Here is a 26,594-nt window from a genome sequence, read left to right on the forward strand (position 1 = left end):
TATACTTTGTTGTGTTTTCAATAGCTTGATTATTTTCATGAAAATCCAATCGAAATAAACCATTAAGATCTCTAGGTTTTAAATAATTATCGCATGTACATGATGTTGTGTGAAGAAATATATTAGTCTATAAGAGTTAAAAAAATTATTTTACGTCCTTATCAACCCCTTTGCACTGGATCTTCTCACCTACCTGCCTTGAATCTAGGGTTTTAAGAACTTGCATAACAAAAACTCTTGGAGGTAAAAAATATAGTCTATTATTCAATTGCTAGGGTTGAAAATGGGCTATTTCATTCCTCATGCTTTCTCCTTTATTAAATTGGACCCACCAATATAATAAATCATGAGCTCTATAAACTTTAACAACCCTAAAGAGTTTCAAGTGTCCACCACATTACATATTGCTTAACTAATATTAAAGTGCGTTGTTCAAATTGTAATAATCGCACATCCAATTAGTTCATTAATTTACATAGGTCAAATATTTTTTTGAAATGTCTAACTATTTACTTTCCATGTTGGTTGAGAATTATCAGAAACGAATGCTTGATTTACATTCACACCCATCTCAAAGAGAGTGCTAATTTTTTATAGTAATTGTAGACTAATATCAATTCCCATTCAGTTTTGGACAAATTTTGATGAAATGTCTTAATGTACTATTACATATTAGCAAATGTTAGACTCTTGTTCTAGGTTTGGCTCATGGCCTACTGTTAATCCCAATTCATGTCACTTTTATATACTCTTACATCCATGCATTTCACCCTATTTCAAAACACATTTTCATATATTTATCATTTACACATCATTTATCAGCCTATATTGCACCCATATCCAAACAGTCATTTAGTGCCTTGAAATAGCACTTTTTATCCTTGGTTAATATTGAGTGCCCCCAAATTGACCCTATTTTTTTTTTAATTTTAAAATTGTAAATTCGTGTCCTTATGTGAAAACTATCATGAACTCACTCGCTACATGTTTGTACAATTTAACGTTGTGTTTTCTTAATTAAAGTTATTTATCTATACTATCACTTAATAAATGAAATGATAGAAAAGCTTAAACAAAAGAATATTTGAATTTGCAGTTTAACGAACCTATTACATCATAATCATAAACTTAATTTGTAAGTTTTTTCATACCGTGTTTGATTATTTTCTTAAACCTTTGAAGCTAATTTGAATAAAGGTTTAGTTAAAAATGATTAAGGCACAATAATACATGTGATGAAAAAATCCACACCAGCATCCACCCTATACATATATACATATAACCAGTGATAACCTGACTAAAAAAAATAATAACCACCCATTTCTCAATGGAAATGGAATATGTCACCTAGTCCAAGAAGGCAAACAAGTCTGAAACAGGGAAAAAAAAAGAAAATAGCAAGGACGAGCGGGCGCCACTCATGAAGCACCTCCGCAGCATCATCTTCGCCTTGTAATATGCACAGCTGAACAGTGAAGCACTGCATTTGACGGTACTAAAATCTGGAGAACTCCGCCGGAGTTGCGGTTAGAATTGTCGTCCCTCGAAAGTCTGGCCGAACTGCCACGAGTTGGGAACCACCCCGCGGGAAATGACGCTCCTCCCATCGCTGGTGGTCACTCTGAAAGACAACGTCTGCCCCATCATGTTCAAATGGCTCTGCCAATTTTGGCCCCAATTCCGCTTCAGAGTTTGCCAGCCGGAATTACCAGGGATTTGCGGGTGCTTGGCCTTCACGTAAACGGCCACCACGTCTCCGGCTCCTCCAACATTGGTGACCAGCACCATCTGGTAATACTGCGTCCCCAATATGGTAAACCTCATTCCTCCCTTCTTGACGCATTCCACCCGCCTGTAGCGGACGGGTACAACGCCGCCCTTGTATAACGCAATCTGCTCGAACGCAGGCACCGCCAAATCGAAGTGTGAGAGAGGAGGATTGCACCACCCGCCCGCATCGTTGGCCTGGGCAAAGTCGGGCGGGCAGAAGTTGGTGGCGGTGACGGTGACTGTCTTCCCTGGCAGACACCACTGCGGATCCTCCTCCGCCTTGCATTGCAATTCGTAACATTCTCCGCAGCTCAGAGCAGCCGTGTATATGCCGTACCCTTGCGCGGGCAGGTTGCCGTACCCACACGCACCTCCTGTGCATTCAATACAAACCGGATTTAAAAAAATTTATAACGAAATGCGTTGAATTTCAATGAGATTGCACATGCATATAATGTAAATATACCCATAGTTCCAGACTCATCGTAGCCTCCATAGAAAGTGGCGTGGGCAAACTGGGAAAAGCATACACCAAAATGTTAATGCCAGTACTGCCAAAGCGACCGAACGTGCCAATACAGATGCCATTCTTCTTTCTCGTCTAGTATGAAGTCCGTCCTAAAATTATCTGGATAATTGGTCTCTCGAAAGTAGTTGTTTGTACATGCAATGGAGGAAAGGTTCTTATATAGTGTATCACATTGAGCTAGGCAATTCTCAACGTCAATCTAATTGGCTACACACTACTGTGAATCTTTAACAAAAATAACAAGAAACGCAAACTCCTTGTGATGGAGAGAATGTTTTAGATCCGCTGTTAACGGCTCGCTTTCCGGGGGTTATTATACTAGTTTGAATAAATCCTGGTGTTTCTGTTGGATAAATTTACCAGTATGGCGACATGGTATTCTGATTTAGACAATGTCTTTAATTAATATCTTGTAAGTCGAACTGAATGTCTGCATGATATGTTTGCCAGGTATTGAAAGTCGAAGAGAGTTCTCAGAAAACGACAGATCCTATGAGTAAGCGTGAATGGCCTTTTTTATTCATCGTTAGAATCTTCCATACGACCTGTTCCACCTTTTGCATTACAATTTACAAGCGTCATAAAATCTCTAGGATAATCAAATAAAACAAATAAAAATATGTAACTTATATCGGAAAAATTAAAAATGTTAGTTTAAACAAATTAAATGTAATAGATGTGGGCAATTTATTTTTCGGAAAAATGATAAAGAATTAGTGATACTAAATAGAATTTAATTGTCTAGGTACAAATAATTAGTGTTCATTATTTTATAACTTTTTAAGTTACAATTTAAAAAAATAAAATTAGACTTAAGTTTCGTTAAATATAATCTAAATATTGTAGCATCATTTTATAGAATCTTGTAGTAGAGATCTATTTGTCTTTGTCTACATTTTGTCTAAATCCATTGTTCTGAAATTTACAAACATTGCTAAGTCAAGTTCATACAACTACACCACTATTTCAATTGGCTTGAAAGTTATAATCAAATGATCAAAAGATAAGATGCACAAAATAGGTAAATAGGATACATGACTGTAATGCAATGAGTTGCTTTAAAGGTTCAAATCCCATTGTGTCTTTTTGTAAACACTTAACATTTCACTATGTATAAATTACACAAATTTATTACGTAAAATACAAAAGTATGAGACCAAGTTGTGTAAGCAAGTACCAAGTATACTCATAATGGTTATTATTTAAAAGAATATGAATCCGACTTAAAAATTGCAAATTTTGGGATCAATCAAAAGGCATCAAGATTGATTGAAGATATAAAGTTTTGCTTTTAGGAAATAAACAAATGTGTGGAGATGATTATAAAAATAGGCTAATAAATGACATGTAGATGATGAATATAAGGGAATGTGTGTAAATATGGATGGGCTCAAGGCACTCAAAATCAATCGGGAATAGAAAGTGCCACTTTTCAGTCAATAAATAAATGTATAGAATGGTTGCAAATACAAGCTCATCAATGGTGTGCAAATAAGGAAGAAATGGAAACGTGTGTGTAAATATGGATGGGCTCAAGGTACCCTAGAACAAATGTGTGGAGAGGGTGTAAATGTAGTTAAATAAATGATATACAAATGATGAATATATGGAATGTGTCTAAATATAGACAAGATAACGTTGAATGAAAGTAAATAATTTTAAATGAATGCAAAATGGGTAGGGGTAGGTATTGTGTAATGAGCCAAACCTTTGTAACACTATGTCAATTATTGATATGTAATTGTCTTTAACACATTTCATTGAAATGGGCCCAAACCTAAATGAGAATTGGCGTGGGTATGCAATTTTTTCTATTCCAATTTGCCCTAATTTTCAGATGCATGTGAAACTAAAATGCTAATGTATTTCAAATTATGTGAAAAATTTCAACAAGCATGAAACAAAAAATGTTCAAATATTTCAAAAGGTTATTTCATCAACTCAAATTAATGGGTTGAGTGAGTGCAACATCATCAACAACAAAATAAAATTCTTGAGTTGCAATCAAAATGCTAAAAAATAGAGTTATGTAACAACACAATAAAATCAAAAGACGTAACATAAAATTATAAATAATATAATAATAGAAGTTGTAGTAAATTAAATAAATTTTATAAAATAATAATTCAGTTTAAAATGATAACTCATTTTAAAATGATTTCTAATTAGTTTGATAAAAAATTGATATTTTTAAAAATGTAATCGATTATATTTTAGAAAAAAAAAAAGTAGGTATCATTCTATACAATCTAATTTAAAGAAAAAAATATTGACAAGAAATTCTTTTTTAATAATTAAAAGAGACACGATTGTATGTATCACATATTTTTATTTTTTTAATAAATATAAATAATATAGATATCTTTACTACTAGAGTTTAACAGGACTATCACTTATGCTTTTAAAAACCATTTTGATTTTTTCCTTCTTAGAAAAAGAATTGCGGCACTTTTGTGAAATTAAAAAATCCTTAATAGGTACTATTGCAATGTACTAATTTTCTTCTTAGAATTGACTTCTCAATGTCTTATAAAACGCTTGAAGGTCAAACTAATATTCTAAACACTCCTACTTTGATAGAATAAACTCCATGGTGTACATGGTCATATTCTTAGCAAACGTACTGACAAGAAACCTTAGATCTTTCAAGGATTCTCCATATCTTAAAACTTCAAACCTATTCATATTTTTTTGGATGGAGGTGGTGATGCCATCAGACCATTTAGGAGTCCACAAATGTGAACTACTAATGTAAATATTTATAATATCGAAGTGCTAGCTATGAGGCAACCATACTCATTCTTCATTGGGTAATGACTTCCCCTTCTACATCATATAAGTGATCTAACTAGGATTTATTCAGTGGTATTTTGAATTCGATAGAGTTATTATCCTACCAATTATGACTTTGTTGTTGGAGAATATTACATTAGCAGATATATTTAGTTTTATTATTTAATAATAGTTTTAGTTTAGATTAATAAACTTTAGTAGTTATGGTTTGGTTTTGGAACTGTTAGTTCTAGTTTACAACCGTATCGCCATTTTAAGGTTGTGTCTGGAATCAACAATCATCAAGTTCTCATGTGGTAATAGAGCCATGAACTTTTGTGATTCATAGTGCAGAAAAGTGAAAGTTGATGGTGTCGAATCATCTGTGTTTACTTCATGCATCGTGGTGTAGCTTGCGACGTACTCAAAGTCACACAATTTCTTGTGGATGGGTGATGATTTTGTGGCAAGAAAATTAAATGGTGCTACAAGTATCTATGGCGAATTCTTGCATGTCTAAATGATGAAGACTAGCATTTTGCTTGTTTGGTGACTTTACTTTAGGTGATTCTGCTGTCTGTTGTTGAATTTTGTGGTCACCAATGTTCTTGAGAAGACAAAGTTCTACATATTGATCGCTAAGTTCAAGGTTGGTACTAAAATATGCAAATTCCTTCTAGCGGTGAGTTAAATATTTTTGGTATTGAAATTTGTGGTTTTGGTGCTAAAATTTATTGTGTGAGTGTGCCATGGAATGAGAATTGGTTGGAAATTTGCCCATATAATTTGTTGTTAGAGGGTAATTCCAAAGCGAGGTAATAATATCTTCTAAGCATGGAAAATGGTGTGTGGAATCTCCAATGTCCAAATCATTGTAGGAGTATGAAAAGAATACGACATTATAAATTCATTGATAATAATTCAAGTTGTATTTGAATTTGCTGAGAGTTCTGAAGCACATTTCTAAAGGTATGTACAAATTTCTTTAGTATAAGAATATTGATGTATGTGATGTTTTATGTGTTCATTAAGGAGGTATAAGTAGTTATAAAGTTTTTCATGGAAAAGTTAGTTTATACATACAGGGTAAATAAATATTTAGTTATTTTTAGATGAAAAAATATCTATGGGACATTGTGAGTGGAATTATAAAAAAAATCACAAGATTCAAATGGAGCAGCAAAATGGATGGATAAAGATCATCGGGCCATAATATTGATTGTTGTTGGTTTATCTAATGCACATTTGCATGACATTGATCTATCAAAGATGTCAAGGAAATATGCAATGAGCGTAATTCTTTATTTGGTTCACAAGCTTCAAGTGCTAAAATGTCCTTAAAGCAAGAACTTTTTGGGTTGAAGATGAAAGAGGTAGACAATATTGTTCAACATATTAGTACATTTTGTTTCCTCCTTAATCAAATTGCAAGTGTAAACTCTAAGGTTGATCATGTGATTGAATGTTAAGGCAATCTTACTAAGTATGCCTTAAGTTTTGATTATATTTTTTTTGGTTTGAATAAAATGAATCCCAGTTTGGAAATTGTGATTTTTTCTTTGATTGATGAAGGAAGTAGAGTTAATAAGAGTAATTTAATTATAGAGGAAAGTTCTTTTCTTAATAAGAAAATTATTGTCTGAAAATTGAACATGTGCAATGAATTGCATTTAATGGTCTGAAGGTCTCATCAATGTGAAGTTGAAGAAAATTAAATCTCTCAATGCGATTGAAGGAGAAACACACTATTGTGGGTTTGCAGTGCATAGGGAAGAATCATCTCACCATAAATTTGATGAAAGATAAGTGCTATAAAGATTAGAGAAGACACTAATGGAGGCAGGAGGTCTTTTATCATCTTGAGCTAGCTTCCCACTCAATGGTGATTTATTGAATGGGAATCTCCTTTAACATTTGTGTTTCTAGAAAAGAGAGGGGATTCTTGTTATATTACATTAGCATATAGGTTTAACTTTAGCTTAGATTAATAACTTAAATTGCATTTGTGATTAAGTTTTGTAATTTCTGACCATTTTCCAACTATTTTGCCTATTTAAAGACACCCACTTTGAATCAATATCAATCAAGTTTTGTTTCTACTTATCTCGCTCTTTCATATGGTATCAGACCTAATCTTGGATGAGAGAATAGAAAGTGGTTTTGAAATATTTGTCTTCAAAAGATAAATAGTACGTCATGACATCTAATCCATGATGGGTAAAAAGTGTATGTGCATTCAGAACATGAGATGGATACATGGCATTGGAAACATGTGATATGAAGGCATTAGAAGAGTAAATGTTACATGTGTGGCAAAGGTTTGTTGAGGTTCTCGATCCTACACACTTACCACAAGTAAATAATTGATTGATGTGTGAAGAAGACTAATTAGATGGACACAAGAGGTAATGAGATAAATTTCCTATAGAGTGTGCCATTTTTCTCAATCAATTTTTAGTGGTGTAACGCATGCATAGAAGTTATAGAATATGAGAAAAGGTGTTGAAATATGTTGAAAGTATTTAACTTAAGGTCTAAACTAACACACATAGTATCATAATAACACCGTGACTAATTAATCCTACAACATGATATATTATTTCCCCAAGATGACTTCCTTCCAAGTGTATCTATTTTAGGTATAAATCAATTAATGATAGGAAAATATTTAAGCGAGACCTAAACTGTGTTAGGATTCCCTTTTGTCAAGATTCGTAATTATTCTTATTTAGAATTTAATGCATGTCAATAAGTCAAAATTAAGTTGAATGGTGAAAATAAGATATTTACTAGTGCCCAAAAAATTAGGATACCAACCAAAATGTAATAACTAATAAAGGGAATAAAATATTACCTAGGGCTAACTTTAGAAAAATATTATGAATAGATGGTAAGAGCTCATTAATAAATTTCCAAAAATTCTTAATTTGCAAGAAAAAAAAGATTTTTGGTAAATTGAATGAGCTAAGAAGTCAAAATGAGTTATTTGGACTTCAAATAGAAAATATATATACAAATTTAGAAAAACTACCCACAACACTATGAAATGATTAAAAGCATCTTTTTGACACCTATTAAAACTAAAAGATATTAAATATGAATGATAAGTTGAGTCTCCCAAAATAAAACTTCCTCCTTATATTTGAAATATAGGTCGAAAACACAATTATTGACTTGAAAACATTGTTCACAGTCATAAACATTTTTTACACTAGAGACATTATTCACATTAAAAAAACATTGTTTATGTCAAAAATACTATACACATTGGAAACACTATTCACCACCAAAACAATTATTCATCTGATTGTACAACATCAAAAAGAGTTGCGCCACAAGATCTTGAGTCTAAATCTAACACACTTTGTATGGATCTAAGAGTTTTGACCAGTTTTAAGCATGACAGTGACTCATTTTTATAATAGGGTGTGTCATATGAAACCTTCTCGTAAAACCCTTAAATAAAGAGAAAAACCTTGTATATTTTCAGCTTAGATACCATTTCAATAATAGATAGTTTTACAAAAGCCATATTACCATATGTAGTTATAATTCTTCTATAAAATAAATCTTTCTATAAAATAATATAATAGAGAAAACATATGAAAAAAATGAAGAGGTTCATTCATTATTTCAATTCACAAATAAAAGTACTAGAAGATATACATTTATATTCTCTAAGAAAAAACAAAGCAAAAAGAAATTTTATGATGCATGCCACAAAATTGACAAAATAATAGTAGAAAATAAATTCCTAATTAAGAGTGCCTAATAAATTATGATAATATGTGAATATAAACTCAAACAAATGATAAATCTTTACAAAAGTTGTTCATGAACCTGCATGGGCCCTTTAGATCATCAATCACTACATTGACGATGCAGTTGTTGCATTTTGTATAAAGATAAATAAATACACCTAAGGTTCCCTTGCGAAGAAATAATGCACACCTTTTGTTTAGCTATCAACTTCAACCAATAGTACACTAGTAGAGTAAAAACATACGAAAATGTTCCCATAGGAGTAAATTAATTACATAATGAAACTCTATTATATTAGATTAGAGGGTAAGTGTGGTGTGCATCACTAACAAGTTTAAGTATAGCCACCAATATAATAAATCATGAGCTCTATAAGTTCTAACAACCCTTAAAAGTTTTGAGTGTTTACCATATCACACATTGCTTACTTAATAATTCATTGTCATTTAAGTGTGTTGTTTGACAAGTGATTATCTTACATCCAATTACTCTGAAAGACAACGTTTGCGCCATCATGTTCAAATGGCTCTGCCAATTTTGGACCCAATTTTGCTTGAGACTTTGCAAGCTAGAATTACCACGGATGTGCGTGTCTTTGGACTTCACGAAAATGGCCATCATGTCTCTGACCCCTCCAACATTGGTGAAACTAAGGTTTAGAAATGGCATATGCAAAATATTTGACAACAAAGGTGAATTGATTGCAACCGACAAACAGACCAGAGGTAATCTATTTCATCTCAATGATAAAGTAAGCAACTGTTTGGTTGCAAAAATAGATGATGGCTGGCACTGGCATAGGAGATTTTGTCATATAATTTTTGACAATATTATTAAAGTAAGCAAGTCTAAGATAGTAAGAGGTCTTCCTCAGCTAGACAAACCAATTAATGCTCTTTGTAAAGAATGTTGGTTAGGCAAGATGACTTCTTCAACTTTCCAGAGCAATTCCTTCTTAGCAGAGCACTTGTTAGATTTGGTTCATACAGATCTATGTGGACCAATAAGAACAAGAATCATTCAAGGTGATAGATATTTCATGATCTTCACTGATTATTGTTCAAGCATGATGTGGGTCACATTCTTGAAGGATAAGAATGAAGGTTTTGGTAAATTCAAGGCATTCAAAGCCTTAGCTAAGAAAGATAGTGGGAAAAAGATAAAATGTCTAAGAACGGATCAAGGCGGTGAATTCACTTCTATGGAGTTCACTAAATATTGTGATGATAATGGTATCAAGCGGCAACTTTCTACACCAAAGACACCACAATAGAATGGTATAGCAGAGAGAAACAACCGGTCAGTGGTTGAAGCTACTAGAACTATGTTGATATAAGGAGGTGTATCAAAAACCTTTTGGAAAGAAGCTGTAAGTACAACTGTCTACACAATGAACTGAGTTCTGGTAAAAAGAGGTACGGACAAAACCCCATATGAATACTGATACGGGAGATCACCTGATGTTAGCTATTTTAAAATATTTGGTAGCAAATGTTTTATTAAAAGAGGTGACTACATAAGAAAGTTTGAAGCTAAGAGTGATGAAGGCATATTTCTTGGCTATTCCACCAAGATTAAGGCCTATAAATGCCTCAAAAAATGGACACAAAAAATTGTTGAGAGTGTTGATGTTCGTGTAGATGAATGTCCTGAAATATCAGAAGGAACCAGTTCTAAGAAGAAGGATGAAGGTCCTTGCATTTTTCTTTTAGAACCACAAACTATTAAATCGGAAACCGGTAAAGCAAATCCTGATGTACTTGTTCAATTGGAACAAATAAATTTAGAGGAAGATGACAATGAAGAAGTTGAACCTGAAGAGAATGAACATGTTATTCCTAGGTATGTGAGACTGAATCATAGTCCTGAACAATAATTGGGGACAAGGATGCCAGAGTACTAACTAGAAGGAGAATAAGAGAGAACTCTTGCATGGTATCCACCTTTGAACCCAAAAATTCTAAAGAGGCATTTGGTGATGATCATTGGGTGAAAGCTATGGAGGAGGAGTTGGAACAAATTGAGAAGAACAACACTTGGACCTTGGTACCTCAACCGCTAAACAAGAATGTTATAGGTACTAAATGGGTATTCAGAAACAAGTTAAATGAAAATGGTGTTGTAGTTAGCAATAAGGCCAGATTAGTATGCAAAGGTTATGCACTAAAAGAAGGAGAAGACTATGGAGAAACTTGTGCACCAGTAGCAAGATTGGAAGGTGTTAGAACACTACTTGCATTTCTAGCTCATAAGAAGCTCAAAGTATACTAGATGGATGTCAAGTCTGCATTCTTGAATGGGATATTGGAAGAAGAGGTTTATATAGAGCAGCCTTATGGTTATGCATTGCCAGATAATGAAGACATGGTATGCAAATTGCATAAAGCTTTGTATGGACTAAAGAAGGCACCCAGAGTATGGTATGAACGACTTCATACTCATCTAATGAAGATACTCTTTTCTAGAACCGGTGATGACAACAAAATTTATCTCAAGTCTGAAGGAGATGATATATTGGTCAGTGAAGTATTTGTAGATGACATTATATTTGGAGGAAATGATGACATGAGTAACTATTTTGCAAATGAAATGAAGAATGAATTTGAGATGTCATTAGTAGGAGAAATAAAAATTTTCATAGGCTTATAGATACAACAAATAAAGAATGGTATTTTCATTACTCAATTCAAGTATGTGAAGGAGGTTTTGAAGATATTCGATATGAGTGACTATAAACCAGTTGGAACCCCAATGGTTACAGGTTGTAAATTGTCCAAGGAAGATGCATCTAAGTTTGTAGATGAAAAGGAAATCAGGTTAATAATTGGCAAACTATACTATATTGTTCACCGTCGACTAGACATTGCCCATGCAGTTGGTATTGTGCCTAGATTTCAGAAGAACCTAAAGGAGGCACATCTGATGGCAAATAAGAGAATCTTTAGATATATGAAAGGTACTATTGATTATGGATTATGGTATCCATATGGTGGATATTTTGAGTTGGAGGCATACATAGATGCTGATTGGGCAGGAAACATTGATGACCAGAAGAATATTACCAGTGGAGCATTCTTTCTAGGAGGAAGGCTAGTCTCATGGAGTAGTAAAAAGCAGAGTTGCACTTCACAATCTACTGCTGAAGCTGAATATTTAGAAACTTATATGAATTGCACACAAGCTATGTGGATGAGGCATATTTTGGAAGGTTTGAAGATGAAAATATTGTAACCTATAAAGATGTTGTGTGATAATACAAACGCAATAAACGTTTCTGAAAATCTTGTTTTGTACACAAGGACTAAGAACATTGAATTGAAATATCACTTCTTTAGGGATAAAGTTCAAAGTAAAGATGTTATCTTGGAGCATGTTTTTACCAAGGAGCATCTTCCATATATCTTTACCAAACTTCTGCCTAAGACCACTTTTGAGTATCTTACACAGTGAGAGCAGAATTACATGTTTTATAGGTACTAAATGGGTATTCAGAAAAAAGTTAAATGAAGATGGTGTTGTAGCTAGCGATAAGGCCATATTAGCATGCAAAGGTTATGCGCAAGAAGAAGGAGAAGACTATGGAGAAACTTTTGCACCAGTAGCAAGACTGGAAGGTGTCAGAACACTACTTGCATTTGCAGCTCATAAGAAGCTCAAAGTATACCAGATGAATGTCAAGTCTGCATTCTTGAATGGGATATTGGAAGAAGAGGTTTATATAGAGCAGCCTTATGGTTATGCATTGCCAGATAAGGAAGACATGGTATGCAAATTGCATAAAGCTTTGTATGGACTAAAGAAGGCACCCAGAGCATGGTATGAACGACTTCATACTCATCTAATGAAGATAGACTTTTCTAGAACCAGTGATGACAACAAAATTTATCTCAAGTCTAAAGGAGGTGATATACTGGTCAGTGAAGTATTTGTGGATGACATTATATTTGGAGGAAATGATGACATGAGTAACTGTTTTGCAGATGAAATGAAGAATGAATTTGAGATGTCATTAGTAGGGGAAATAAATTTTTTCATAGGCTTACAGATACAACAGATAATGAATGGTATTTTCATTACTCAATTCGAGTATGTGAAGGAGGTTTTGAAGATATTCAATATGAGTGACTGTAAACCAGTTGGAACCCCAATGGTTACAGGTTGTAAATTGTCCAAAGAAGATGCATCTAAGTCTGTAGATGAAAAGGAATTCAGGTCAATAATTGGCAAACTACACTATATTGTTCACCATCGACTAGACATTGCCCATGCAGTTGGTATTGTGCCTAGATTTCAGAAGAATCTAAAGGAGGCACATCTGATGGCAACTAAGAGAATCTTTAGATATATGAAAGGTACTGTTGATTATGGATTATGGTATCCATATGGTGGAGATTTTGACTTGGAGGCATACACAGATGATGATTGGGTAGGAAATATTGATGACCAGAAGAATACTACTGGTGGAGCATTCTTTCTAGGAGGAAGGCTAGTCTCATGGAGTAGTAAAAAGCAAAGTTGCACTTCACAATCTACTGCTGAAGCTGAATATTTAGCAACTTATATGAATTGCACACAAGCTATGTGGATGAGGCATATTTTGGAAGGTTTGAAAATGAAAATCTTAGAACCTATAAAGATGTTGTGTGATAATAAAAACGCAATAAACATTTCTAAAAATCTTGTTTTGTATGCAAGGACTAAGAACATTGAATTGAAATATCACTTCTTTAGGGATAAAGTTCAAAGTAAAGATGTTATCTTGGAGCATGTTTTTACCAAGGAGCATCTTCCATATATCTTTACCAAACCTCTGCTTTAGACCACTTTTGAGTATCTTAGAAGGCAATTGGGGCTTGTCCCTCTTCATGGAGTCAGTTGAACATGATGTTGATTGCATCAGTCCCTGAATTACTTGTAGAATCTTCTATGAATTGATGAAGGAGTGGATATATTCCACAGGGGGAGCATCAAGTTGTAGAATAACGCTGGTACACAGTGAGTGCAGAATTACATGTTTTACTTTCACATTGGCATTGTTGTCAAAGTTGGAGAAGAATTATGTGATTGGGGAGAAGAATTATGTGTCTAACAAAGTGAATACTTGGTAGTGTAAACTAGGATGCCTATTCACTAGTGGCAGGCTGAAGACACACAGAGCAAGTTGAATACTTGGTAATGTTAATCGGGATTCCTATTCACCAATCTCAGCAACAATCAGAGGTGTTGATATTTGTATTGCCATCAATGCCAAAGGGGGAGATTGTTGGCATTTTGAGTTTGTTTGGGATTTTGCATAGAGATTGCATTAATGATATGTTGTCATTCATGTCAATTGAACCTGTAAAAGGTATTCATGTTATTGTTGATATTGTTGTTTTTAATATTGTCTTGTAACCGGTAAGAAGAGAGTTATACAAGATGTTGTAACTGGTGTATGTAAAGTTTGTGAGTTGAACCGGTGTACCTATGTGAAGGGTTAAACCTTTTTATGTAATGTAACTGGTAAAGCCTATTAGCTATTAAACCCTAACCGATCAAGTTTGTTGGTTTATTACCTGATGAGCAGTAATGATGGAGACACGTGTGATCACTGTATGAGGATAAATTTAAATTAGTTTGGCGCATTTTCTTATTGTCTAGGGAAGGAGCAAAGCGGATTGCATTTAATGCACAACGTGTGATGAGTTACAAAATCCAATGGAGTGGTGATCATGTAGGGGTTGGAATTGTCTTGAAGAATGTGAAGAGATTGTTTTGATTTCTAATGGTCAAGATTGAACCGACTTGTTTGTAATCTCAATGATGAGAATTAGGTTTTTGTTTTGTTACCGACCTAATTGATTTGTATTTAAGGTCGATGAAGTTGTTTGTAAAGGTTGTTGGCAAGGTTGATAGAAAACCCATTGAGTGTGTGGTTTCCCAACTAGTGAATGGATCCGGACTTTAAGTGAAGGCAGATTGAAGCTTAGAAGGATCTAATCAAGCAAAGATAGTGCTACTCATAGATATCAAGAAAACCTATTATTTTCTAACAATTGTAAAGCTCTAACAAGCTTTGGCTCCTAACAGGGCGAACTTCAAAAGAGTTCAGGTAGCTATCCTTGTGAGTCCCATCTCACCATGGTTTTTACCCATTTGGGTTTTCCATGTATAAACATTTGTGTCAAGTGGTGAATGATTTTTTGGCTATGATATTATTTGTTGATTTGATTAACTTTTGATAAGACATGTTAAGTATAGGCATTGAGAGATGAATATGTTGAGTTATGATTAAGCATTGTTGATGTTTACAAGATCGAAGGTGTTTACTATTAAAGTTGACATTACGGTTAAACTGGTTAATGTCAAGTATTCCTATGAATATTGATCTTGACTGAGATATGTTTACTTTGTTTGACTGAGTTTGAGTTTGGGAACTTTGTATTAGTTTCTCAATATACTGAATCACCCCCCACCCCCCTCAGTATTGTACTAAATACTTATTCTTTCATCATAGCATCATAGGATACTATGGTTTTTAAAACTACTCACAATGTCATAGGTCACAGGAATAAATCTTTTGGCTCGGTGCCGACTTCCAATGTCGTGAAACCGACGAAGAATGTTTCAAACCCTTCTCAGAAGGGGACGACGGCTCCGAGCAAGGTCAATAGCATGCCTCCTTAGCCTCGACCTGAGTCCACGCCTCAACCAATTGCCATTATGATGGCCCAGCCGCTCAGCTCTACTCCTGTTTCAGGAGCCCAAAGGTGTTCTTGTAGCCCCTCTCCACCCAGGGAGGAAGGGGAATATGTTCCAGAGAAGCAGAGGATTTCTTCTCCTTCTATCCAGATTAGCTCAGTTTTGCCGAAATTTTTGCAGAATCGCTTCTCTTCCTTGGATGGAGAAGAGGCGGAGTCCGGTGATATGGACGCACTTCATCCATGAATTTCCTCTCATGGAATGTTTGAGGTCTTACTAACCTCTCCAGAAAGTATATTGTTAGAGATACTTTGAAAAATTTGACTAGCATTGATATTCTCATTTTTTTCTTGCTTTGGCATGTCGGTCTATCTGGCTAGCTAGTCATATTTTTAGTACTACCCATGAGCCTGGGCGTGGCGGAGCTGTCACTCTTTTGTCCCCACGATGGCACTCCTGCGTGGTCGACCAAGGGGTCTGATCCCACGCAACGACTTGTCTGGATTTTGTTTAATATTGATAATCATTCTTTCGGGGTAATTAATGTTTATGCCCTGAATGATGCTGTGGAGTGCTCATTACTCTGGTGATGGATTGTTGACTCACTGCCAGTTGCTACTTGGAATTTATGTGTGGACTTCAATATTGTTGACATGGCTTGTGATAAAGATGGCATCCTGCCCTTCAAATGGGCAGCTCGTGAGCGCGAGACATGGTTCTATATGTGCAATAAATTATGGCTTTTTGATCCCAACATGGGCCGCCACCATTCTCATTATCCCTGACACACCTGGTACAATTTCAGGGCTGGTTCTGATAGAATTTTTAAGCACCTTGATCGTGCCATGATCTCGACACAATCTTTTTTCTCCTTCACTAGCTCCTCCCTTCCAGTTAAGCCGTTAATGGATGTGACATTATCTGATCACTTCCCCATCATTTTTCGCATTGAATGGGAGACACGTCAGCCTCGCGCGTGCCAGATGCAATTCTTCATCAACACTTCTTTGCTTGGTCATAAAGCCACTCTAGACCACATTTGCAGAGTTTGGAACTTGGAGTGCAGGCCAACTCATAATACGAGTTGGATTAGGTGGTGGAATGATGCCATCACCCGTACCACGCGCTTCTTGCACATTTATGGGTGCTAGCTAGCCATCTTTCACTGGCGGTCTTACGAGGCAACCATTGCTGATCTGCTTTCTGCTAACAAGGCTTTAGTGGCTAGCCCTTTTTCTCCAACATTGCAAGCTAAAGTTGCAGAATTGCAACACAAAAAGCAAGTTGTAGACAATTATACCGCTAGAGGCATGCAAATCAAGGCTCGTTTGCACTGGCTCAAAATTGGTGATTGTGCCTCTAAGGAGTTTTTCTTGGCTTTGCGTGCCAAACACTCCTCTCTAGGCATTAAAAAGATCAAAGATGGCGTTCAAGTCCTTTCGGAGCTGTCAAACACTCTGCGAGCTTTTGTGCGTCATTACGAGCAAGTCTTCACTACCCAAGACACCATGCCTAAGCGCTAGCAGGCCCTGCAGGATTGCCTTGTTGTCGTGCCACATAGGTTGTCTGCAGCCTAGAAAAATTTTTGTGACCAGTTACTTACACTGAAGGATCTGAAAGAGGCATTACTTTTCATGGCTGATGATAAAGCCCCGGGCCTTGATGACTTTCCCTGTGAATTTTACAAAGCTCTCTGGGACTGTGTGGGTCCCGACTTGTTTCAGGTTTATTTAGAGGCTTTTCATTCTAATTCTCTAGGAAAGCTGATAAATAAAGGAAATATTAAGTTCATACCAAAAGTTGGTGATCCTGAGGACATTTGCAATTGGTGGCCTATCACGCTCCTCAATGTTTCTTATAAAATTATTGCTAAAGCTCTTGCTTTAAAAATCCATCATCTTTTGCCTCTCATTGTGCGTCCGGAATAGACTGGATTTATCAAATCCAAGTATATCTGGATAACATCATCGCCATCTGGGAAGGGATGGAGTGGGCCCGACGCTCCAATCAAAAGGTTGTTTTCATCAAAATTGATTTTGCTAAAGCCTATGATCGTATTGAATGGCCTTTCATTCTTGCCATGCTGCAAGCTTTGGGTTTTGGATCCAATTTTATCCAGTCTGTTTGTATGCTCTTTGCGGATGGCACGACCTGTATCACCATCAATGGTCGATAGTCTTTGGCTTTTTGCCTCTTCTGCTCTATTCGACAGGGTTTCCCTTTAGCTCCCTCGCTGTATGTGCTTGCCGCTGAAGGGTTTGGTTATCTGTTGTCTAATGTTGCATCTTTGCAGTGTGTCAAAGGCATTTCATTACCTAATTCTCAATTGCAGTTACTCAATGGGCACTTTGCAGATGACTCTTTTTTCACTCTCTTGGAGGAAGAGGAGACTATTCGCAAGGCGCTCCAGTGCCTCAATATATTCTGTCTTGCTTTGGGCTCCGCCATTTAGTGGCACAAGACATTTTGTTACCGGTAGTCTATTCTGCCTTGTCCTGCTTGGCTACAACCCATTGGCTGGAAGTGGATTGGGCCAGGCGAAACTTTCTGCTTTTTGGGCATTCCTTTTTCTTTTCAAGCCTCCCTAGCGGAGCTTTGGCAGGTTGTGCTTGCTCGGGTGGAGAAAAAGCTGGCTTATTGGATCACCAAGCCTCTGTCTTTGGCGGGCAAGTTCTAGATTTGTTCTAAAGTTTTGGCCGCTACTCATGTTTATTATTCCTCTTGCTGGGCGCCTTCCAAAGTTGCTTATAGAAATCTTGAAAAATTACTTCGGGATTTCTTTGGGCTTCCTCTGATACTCTTCATGGATTCCATCGTGTCACCTGGGATTTTTGTTGTTTCCCTAGGGACTCTAGAGGCTTGGGTTTGCTATCCACCTAGAGCTAGGGAATTGCTTTATGTGTCAAATGGGTTATTCGCGCCCTTACAGGTGACAAGGCTTGGAAAATTCTCCTTTGCCACTGCATTCAGTCCGGTTTCCCTGTCAACAGACCGGCCTGGAAAGGAATTGACCTCCAGACCCTTTTGGTTATGAAAGAGCCGGTTTAGATAGTTGTTACATTTGTTGCCAAAAGCATTTGGCGTGCCTGGGAGTCTGCCAAACCCTGGCTCCAACTTTTGGGACAAGTTCTCATTGAACCAGCACAATGTGTGGTGGTCGCCCTTGTTTGCCAGAAACAGCTAGCCCTTGGCCAAAGTGCCCTAGCTCAAAGCTCTCAGATTTCATAAGAAGGGTATTCATACTCTTCATCAGCATTTTATCAGACCTGGCATGTGCATCATGAAGTGGGACGAGTTCTGTGCTTTGTATAGTTTTCAAAACCATGACCAGGCTACTTTTGATGGTCTGGTGAGTGCTACCCCAGATGAGATGCTTCATAAAATTGGTATTCATGGGCCCAAGCCTTGGTGGAAAGATTGGAAATGGTACCCAGATACTCCTTTGAGAAACTACAAGCCTCAGCTTGGTTACAGGTTACTGTCGCCTCACTTTCCCATGATCCAAAGTCTGAATCAGAGGTGGTTACTTCAATCTCTTGAGCCTGTTTGGCATAAAAGATTTGCCAACACTTGGTCTGCAAGTGTTGAGCTGAAGCTCGCCCATTTTGCTTGGTGTATTCTTTTCCAAGGCTTGCCTGTGGGCTCTCGGCTTGTTCATTTGGGGGATCCGGACCCTCAGTGCCTGTTTGTTGGGTAGTCTGAGACTTTTAAGCATCTCTTTTGGTTTTCCCCTAGGGCCCAGCAGTATTGGAACTGGATACATGATTTTTTTTGGCCATTTTGACCGGAGCCATTCTCCTGGCACATGATTCTTCTGGGGGATTCGCCTAGATTCCTAGCTAAATATACCCAGCTTTGGCACACTTTCAGGGTGGAAATCCTCTTTACTATTTGGAAAGATAGAAATGCCTACATATTTGCTCATTCTCATATGGATTGTCAGATTTCTATGTATTCTAAAGCTACTATTTTCTCTAATGTATTATTTCAGATACAGGTGCAAGCCAATGAAGTGGCCCTTGAAGTGGCTCACCTCCAGGTCCTCCTGGACCATTGGGGCAATGCCCCGTGCACTATGGCCCAGGACCCCGACTCGCCCTCCTCCTCCCGCCACTGGTCACCCTCTCAGGGCCGGCGGCGGGGTGGCTCCGCGCGCCCCCGCTCTCAGCCTCCACCTAGGCACAACTCTCGCCACTCTCGACGCGCTCGCTCTCCTCCACCGCGGGCTAGCTAGGGGTGGTGTTCTGGTGGGCCGTAAGGGAGTGGGGGTGGTTGGCCCTCTGATGGTGCTCCTACTCCTGGTACTGTTTCTAGTTTCAGTTGGCCAGATTCGGATAAAGTCTTTCCATGGCTGGCCCTTGCAATCTCGCCCCAGCGTGATGAAGAAATCAAAGAAAAAAAAGATTATGATGGTTGGGCTCCTCCTGACGTCAATCCTGACCCGGTTGATGTATGGTGTAAGAAGGATGACAGAGACCCTCCTGGCTCTACTGGCACTGCCTTGGCTGCTTGATGGCCTTTTTTTATTATTTGTTATCGTAGATTTCTGGGCTTGGCCCATGACTCTCTGATTTTCTGGGCTATGCGCATGTGACTTTCGGGGTGTGCTTTCTTACGAACCAACCCTTTTTTTGTGAATTTGTATTTAGTCTCTTTATTAATATAGATTAGAGGCTTATTCATAAAAAAAAAAACTACTCAAAATGGACCTATTGAGGGGGTCCACAATGCACTATTTGCAGGGTTTTCTTGTAGTGATTTTGTGTTCATAAGGTTGTGGTTTTTGGGAGCCTTCCCAAACCAATTATTTTTGGTGACCTTGGTAGTCCCTTCCATTTTGATAAAATCACCTCTTTCTTGGAAGGTCCTTTAGGAAAACAATTGGAAGAATCCTTTCAAAACTTGCTAGATCTATAGAGGTGATATGGTGTGGATCTTCTGTGGTGGTCCATGTTATGGTGTCTACAATGGTTTTCTTTTGGATGGGATTGGGCTTGCTTCCTTTCTCCCTTTCTATGAACACTGTTATTTCTAATGGTTCTTCTGGTAAAAGGATTTGGGATGCCTTTCAAATCCTTACGTTTGTTCTTCTCTCCCTTGATTACATTGTTCCAATGCAATGGATTTTTGTTGGTAGATGGTTCAAGGTTCTCCTAAACCCCTCTATTGTTATTAGGTTATTTTTCTTACTAGGGAACCCTTTCTTGCTAGTTTATGCTCCAATCAAAAGTATCCTTTTCAAAAATGGTCTGCCTTTTAGGGTTTTTATTTTTTTGGTGATCTTACTACTTGTGAGTTTACCCTTGTGCACCTATATGGCAGTTATGTATCACTAAAGATCCTATCTTGTCTTTTATCTAATCAAAACAATTAAAAGAGTTATGATTGTATGTAATAAATACCTTTCTTATTTCATAAATATAAATAGTATAGATATATTAACTACTGGGTTTTAACATGACTACCCCCTACCTATTCATTTATAAGAGAATTTAGGAGTCCACGAATGTAAAATAGTAACGTAAATTTATATAATATCAAGTGCTATGTATGAGGTAGTCATAGTCATTTGTCACTAGGTAATGACTTCCACTTCTACAAAATATAAGTGGTCTAACAAGCCTTTGGCTTGGGGAACTCATCTTCAACATTGATTTGAATTCCAAAGATTTGTCATGCTACCATTTATGACTTTGTAATGTTTTATTTGCCTTTTATGTAGTCATACAAACCTTAAACTTTGAACTATACTTTGTTTTGTTTTCAATAGCTTGATTATTTTCATGAAACCCCAATTGGAATAAACCATTAAGATCTCTAGGTTTTAAATAATTATCTCATGTACATGATGTTGTGTGAAGAAATATATTAGTCTATAAGAGTTAAAGAATTTATTTTACGTCCTTATCAACCCCTTTGCACTGGATCTTCTCACCTACCTGCCTTGAATCTAGGGTTTTAAGAACTTGCATAACAAAAACTCTTGGAGGTAAAAAATATAGTCTATTAATCAATTGCTAGGGTTGAAAATGGGCTATTTCATTCCTCATGCTTTCTCCTTTATTAAATTGGACCCACCAATATAATAAATCATGAGCTCTATAAATTCTAACAACCCTAAAGAGTTTCAAGTGTCCACCACATTATATATTGCTTAACTAATATTAAAGTGCGTTGTTCAAATTATAATAAGTGCACATCCAATTAGTTCATTAATTTACATAGGTCAAATATCTTTTTGAAATGTCTAACTATTTACTTTCCATGTTGGTTGAGAATTATCAGAAACGAATGCTTGATTTACATTCACACCCATCTCAAAGAGAGTGATAATTTTTTTTAGTAATTGCAGACTAATATCAATTCCCATTCAGTTTTGGACAAATTTTGATGAAATGTCTTAATGTACTATTACATATTAGCAAATGTTAGACTCTTGTTCTAGGTTTGGCTCATGGCCTACTGTTAATCCCAATTCATGTCACTTTTATATACTCTTACATCCATGCATTTCACCCTATTTCAAAACACATTTTCATATATTTATCATTTACACATCATTTATTAGCCTATATTGCACCCATATCCAAACAGTCATTTAGTGCCTTGAAATAGCACTTTTTATCCTTGGTTAATATTGAGTGCCCCCAAATTGACCCTATTTTTTTTTTAATTTTAAAATTGTAAATTCATGTCCTTATGTGAAAACTATCATGAACTCACTCGCTACATGTTTGTACAATTTAACGTTGTGTTTTCTTAATTAAAGTTATTTATCTATACTATCACTTAATAAATGAAATGATAGAAAAGCTTAAACAAAAGAATATTTGAATTTGCAGTTTAACGAACCTATTACATCGTAATCATAAACTAAATTTGTAGGTTTTTTCATACCGTGTTTGATTATTTTCTTAAACCTTTGAAGCTAATTTGAATAGAGGTTTACGTAAAAATGATTAAGGCACAATAATACATGTGATGAAAAAATCCACACATGCATCCACCCTATACATATATACATATAACCACTGATAACCTGACTCAAAAAAATAATAACCACCCATTTCTCAATGGAAATGGAATATGTCACATAGTCGAAGAAGGCAAACAAGTCTGAAACAGGGAAAAGAAAAGAAAATAGCAAGGACGAGCGGGCGCCACTCATGAAGCACCTCCGCAGCATCATCTTCGCCTTGTAATATGCACAGCTGAACAGTGAAGCACTGCATTTGACGGTACTAAAATCTGGAGAACTCCGCCGGAGTTGCGGTTAGAATTGTCGTCCCTCGAAAGTCTGGCCGAACTGCCACGAGTTGGGAACCACCCCGCGGGAAATGACGCTCCTCCCATCGCTGGTGGTCACTCTGAAAGACAACGTCTGCCCCATCATGTTCAAATGGCTCTGCCAATTTTGGCCCCAATTCCGCTTCAGACTTTGCCAGCCGGAATTACCAGGGATTTGCGGGTGCTTGGCCTTCACGTAAACGGCCACCACGTCTCCGGCTCCACCAACATTGGTGACCAGCACCATCTGGTAATACTGCGACCCCAATATGGTAAACCTCATTCCTCCCTTCTTGACTTAAGTTTCGTGAAATATAATCTAAATATAGTAGCAATCATTTTATAGAATCTTGTAGTAGAGATCTATTTGTCTTTGTCTACATTTTGTCTAAATCCATTGTTCTGAACATTTTTTCTAAATCCATTGTTCTGAAATTTACAAACATTGCTAAGTCAAGTTCATACAAGTACACCACTATTTCAATTGGCTTGAAAGTTATAATCAAATGATCAAAAGATAAGATGCACAAAATAGGCAAATAGGATACATGACTGTAATGCAACGAGTTGCCTTAAAAGTTCAAATCCCATTGTGTCTTTGTGTAAACATTTAATATTTCATTATATATAAATTACACAAATTTATTACTTAAAATACAAAAGTATAAGACCAAGTTGTGTAAGCAAGTACCAAGTATACTCATAATGGTTATTATTTAAAAGAATATGAATCTGACTTAAAAATTGCAAATTTTGGGATCAATCAAAAGGCATCAAGATTGATTGACGATAGAAAGTTTTGGTTTTAGGAAATAAACAAATGTGTGGAGATGATAATAAATATAGGCTAATAAATGACATGTAGATGATAAATATAAGGGAATGTGTGTAAATATGGATGGGCTCAAGGCACTCAAAATCAATCAGGAATAGAAAGTGCCACTTTTAAGTCAATAACTAAATGTATAGAATGGTTGCAAATACAAGCTCATCAATGGTGTACAAATAAGGAAGAAATGGAAACGTGTGTGTAAATATGGATGGGTTCAAGGTACTCTAGAACAAATGTGTGGAGAGGGTGTAAATGTAGTTAAATATATCATGTACAAATGATGAATATATGGAATGTGTGTCTAAATATAGACAAGATAACGTTGAGTGAAAGTAAAAAAATTTAAATGAATGCAAAATGGGTAGGGGTAGGTATTGCGTAATGAGCCAAACCTTTGTAACACTATGTAAATTATTGATATGTAATTGTCTTTAACACATTTCAATGAAATGGGCCCAAACCTAAATGAGAATTGGCATGGGTATGCAATTTTTTCTATTCCAATTTGCCCTAATTTTCAGATGCATGTGAAACTAAAATACTAATGTATTTCAAATTATGTGAAAAATTTCAACAAATATGAAACGAAAAATGTTCAAATATTTCAAAAGGATATTTCATCATTTGAAATTAATGGGTTGAGTGAGTGCAACATCATCAACAACAAAATAAAATTCTTGAGTGACAATCAAAATTATAAAAAATAGACTTATGTAACAACACAATAAAATCAAATGATGTAACATAAAATTATAAATAATATAATAATAGAAGTTGTAGTAAATTAAATAAATTTTATAAAATAATAATTCAGTTTAAAATGATAACTCATTTTAAAATGATTTCTAATTAGTTTGATAAAAATTTGATATTTTTAAAAATGTAATCGATTATATTTTAGAAAAAAAAAAGTAGGTATCATTCTATACAAGCTAATTTAAAGAAAAAAATATTGATAAGAATTTCTTTTTTAATAATTAAAAGAGACGCGATTGTATGTATCACATATTTTTATTTTTTTAATAAATATAAATAATATAGATATCTTTACTACTAGAGTTTAACATGACTATCACTTACGCTTTTAAAAACCATATTGATTTTTTCCTTCTTAGAAAAAAAACTACCGCACTTTTGTGAAATTAAAAAATCCTTAATAGTTACTATTGCAATGTACTAATTTTCTTGTTAGAATTGACTTCTCAATGTCTTATAAAACTCTTGAAGGTCAAACTAATATTCTAAACACTCCTATTTTGATATAATAAACTCCATGGTGTACATGGTCATATTCTTAGCAAACGTGCTGACAAGAAACCTTAGATCTTTCAAGGATTCTCCATATCTTAAAACTTCAAACCTATTCATTTTTTTTGGGTGGTGGTGGTGATGCCATTAGAACATTTAGGAGTTCACAAATGTGAACTACCGATGTAAATATTTATAATATTGAAGTGCTAGCTATGAGGCAGCCATACTCATTCTTCATTGGGTAATGACTTCCACTTCTACATCATATAAGTGATCTAACTAGGATTTGTTCAGTGGTATTTTGAATTCGATAGAGTTATTATCCTACCAATTATGACTTTGTTGTTGGAGAATATTACATTAGCAGATAGATTTAGTTTAGGTTAATAAACTTTAGTAGTTATGGTTTGGTTATGGAATTGCTAGTTCTAGTTTACAACCGTATCGCCATTTTAAGGTTGTGCCTGCAATCAATAATCATCAAGTTCTTATGTGGTAATAGAGCCACAAACTTTGGCGATTCATAGTGCAGAAAAGTGAAAGTTGATGGTGTCTAATCATCTGTGTTTCCTTCATGCAACGTGGTGTAGCTTGCGACGTACTCAAAGTCACACAATTTCTTGTGGCTGGGTGATGATGTTGTGGCAAGAAAATGAAATGGTGCTGCATGTTTTTATGGCTAATTATTGCATGTCTAAATGATGAAGACTAGCATTTTGCTTGTTCGGTGACTCTACTTGAGGTGATTCTGCTGACTATTGTTGAATTTTGTTGTCACCAATGTTTTTGAGAAGACAAAGTTCTACATATTGATCGCTAAGTTCAAGGTTGGTATTAAAATATGCAAATTCCTTCTAGCAGCGAGTTAAGTATTTTTGGTATTGAAATTTGTAGTTTTGGTGCTAAAATTTATTGTGTGAGTGTGCCATGGAATGAGAATTGGTTGGAACTTTGCTCGTACAATCTGTTGTTAGAAGGTAATTCCAAAGCGAGGTAATAATATCTTCTAAGCGTGGAAAATGGTGTGTGGAATCTCCAATGTCCAAATCATTGTAGGAGTATGAAAAGCATACGACATTACAAATTCATTGATAATAGTTCAAGTTGTATTTGAATTTGCTAAGAGTTCTGAAGCACATTTCTAAAGGTATGTACAAAATTTTTTAGTATAAGAATATTGATGTATGTGATGTTTTATGCATTCATTAAGGAGGTATAAGTAGTTATAAAGTTTTTCATGGAAAAGTTAGTTTATATATATAGGGTAAATTAATATTTAGTTATTTTTAGATGAAATAAGATCTATGGGACATTGTGAGTGGAATTATAAAAAAATTCACAAGATTCAAATGGAGCAACAAAATGGATGGATAAAGATCATCAGACCACAATATTGATTGCACTTGGTTTATCCAATGCACATTTGCATGACATTGATCTATCAAAGATGTCAAGGAAATATGCAATGGGCTTAATTCTTTATTTGGTGCACAAGCTTCAAGTGCTAAAATGTCCTTAAAGCAAGAACTTTTTGGGTTGAAGATGAAAGAGGTAGACAATATTGTTCAACATATTAGTGTTGGCATATGCACACTCCAATGAGACATTGTATGTGATTGAAGGTTTTGTCATTGATGGCAACCTTACAATCCTATGGCACCGACAAGGTATTACACCGGCAAGATAGCTCACTGGCATCAACAGATCACA

The 26,594-nt window shown here is 35.7% G+C and overlaps 1 protein-coding gene across 1 annotated transcript; it reads right to left on the reverse strand.

Annotated features, from left to right (window-relative positions):
- Positions 1-1,527: 1,527 nt before the first annotated feature.
- LOC131057413 (expansin-A2-like) lies at positions 1,528-18,770 on the reverse strand. Its single transcript, XM_057991595.2, has 3 exons — positions 18,654-18,770; positions 2,237-2,285; positions 1,528-2,144 (listed from the first exon to the last, which is right to left on the reverse strand). Exons 1-3 carry the CDS (start codon positions 18,768-18,770, stop codon positions 1,528-1,530), a joined length of 783 nt encoding a protein of 260 aa, XP_057847578.2.
- Positions 18,771-26,594: the final 7,824 nt, after the last annotated feature.

This window comes from Cryptomeria japonica, chromosome 7, assembly GCF_030272615.1.
Source record: "Cryptomeria japonica chromosome 7, Sugi_1.0, whole genome shotgun sequence".
Classification (NCBI taxonomy): Eukaryota; Viridiplantae; Streptophyta; class Pinopsida; order Cupressales; family Cupressaceae; genus Cryptomeria; species Cryptomeria japonica.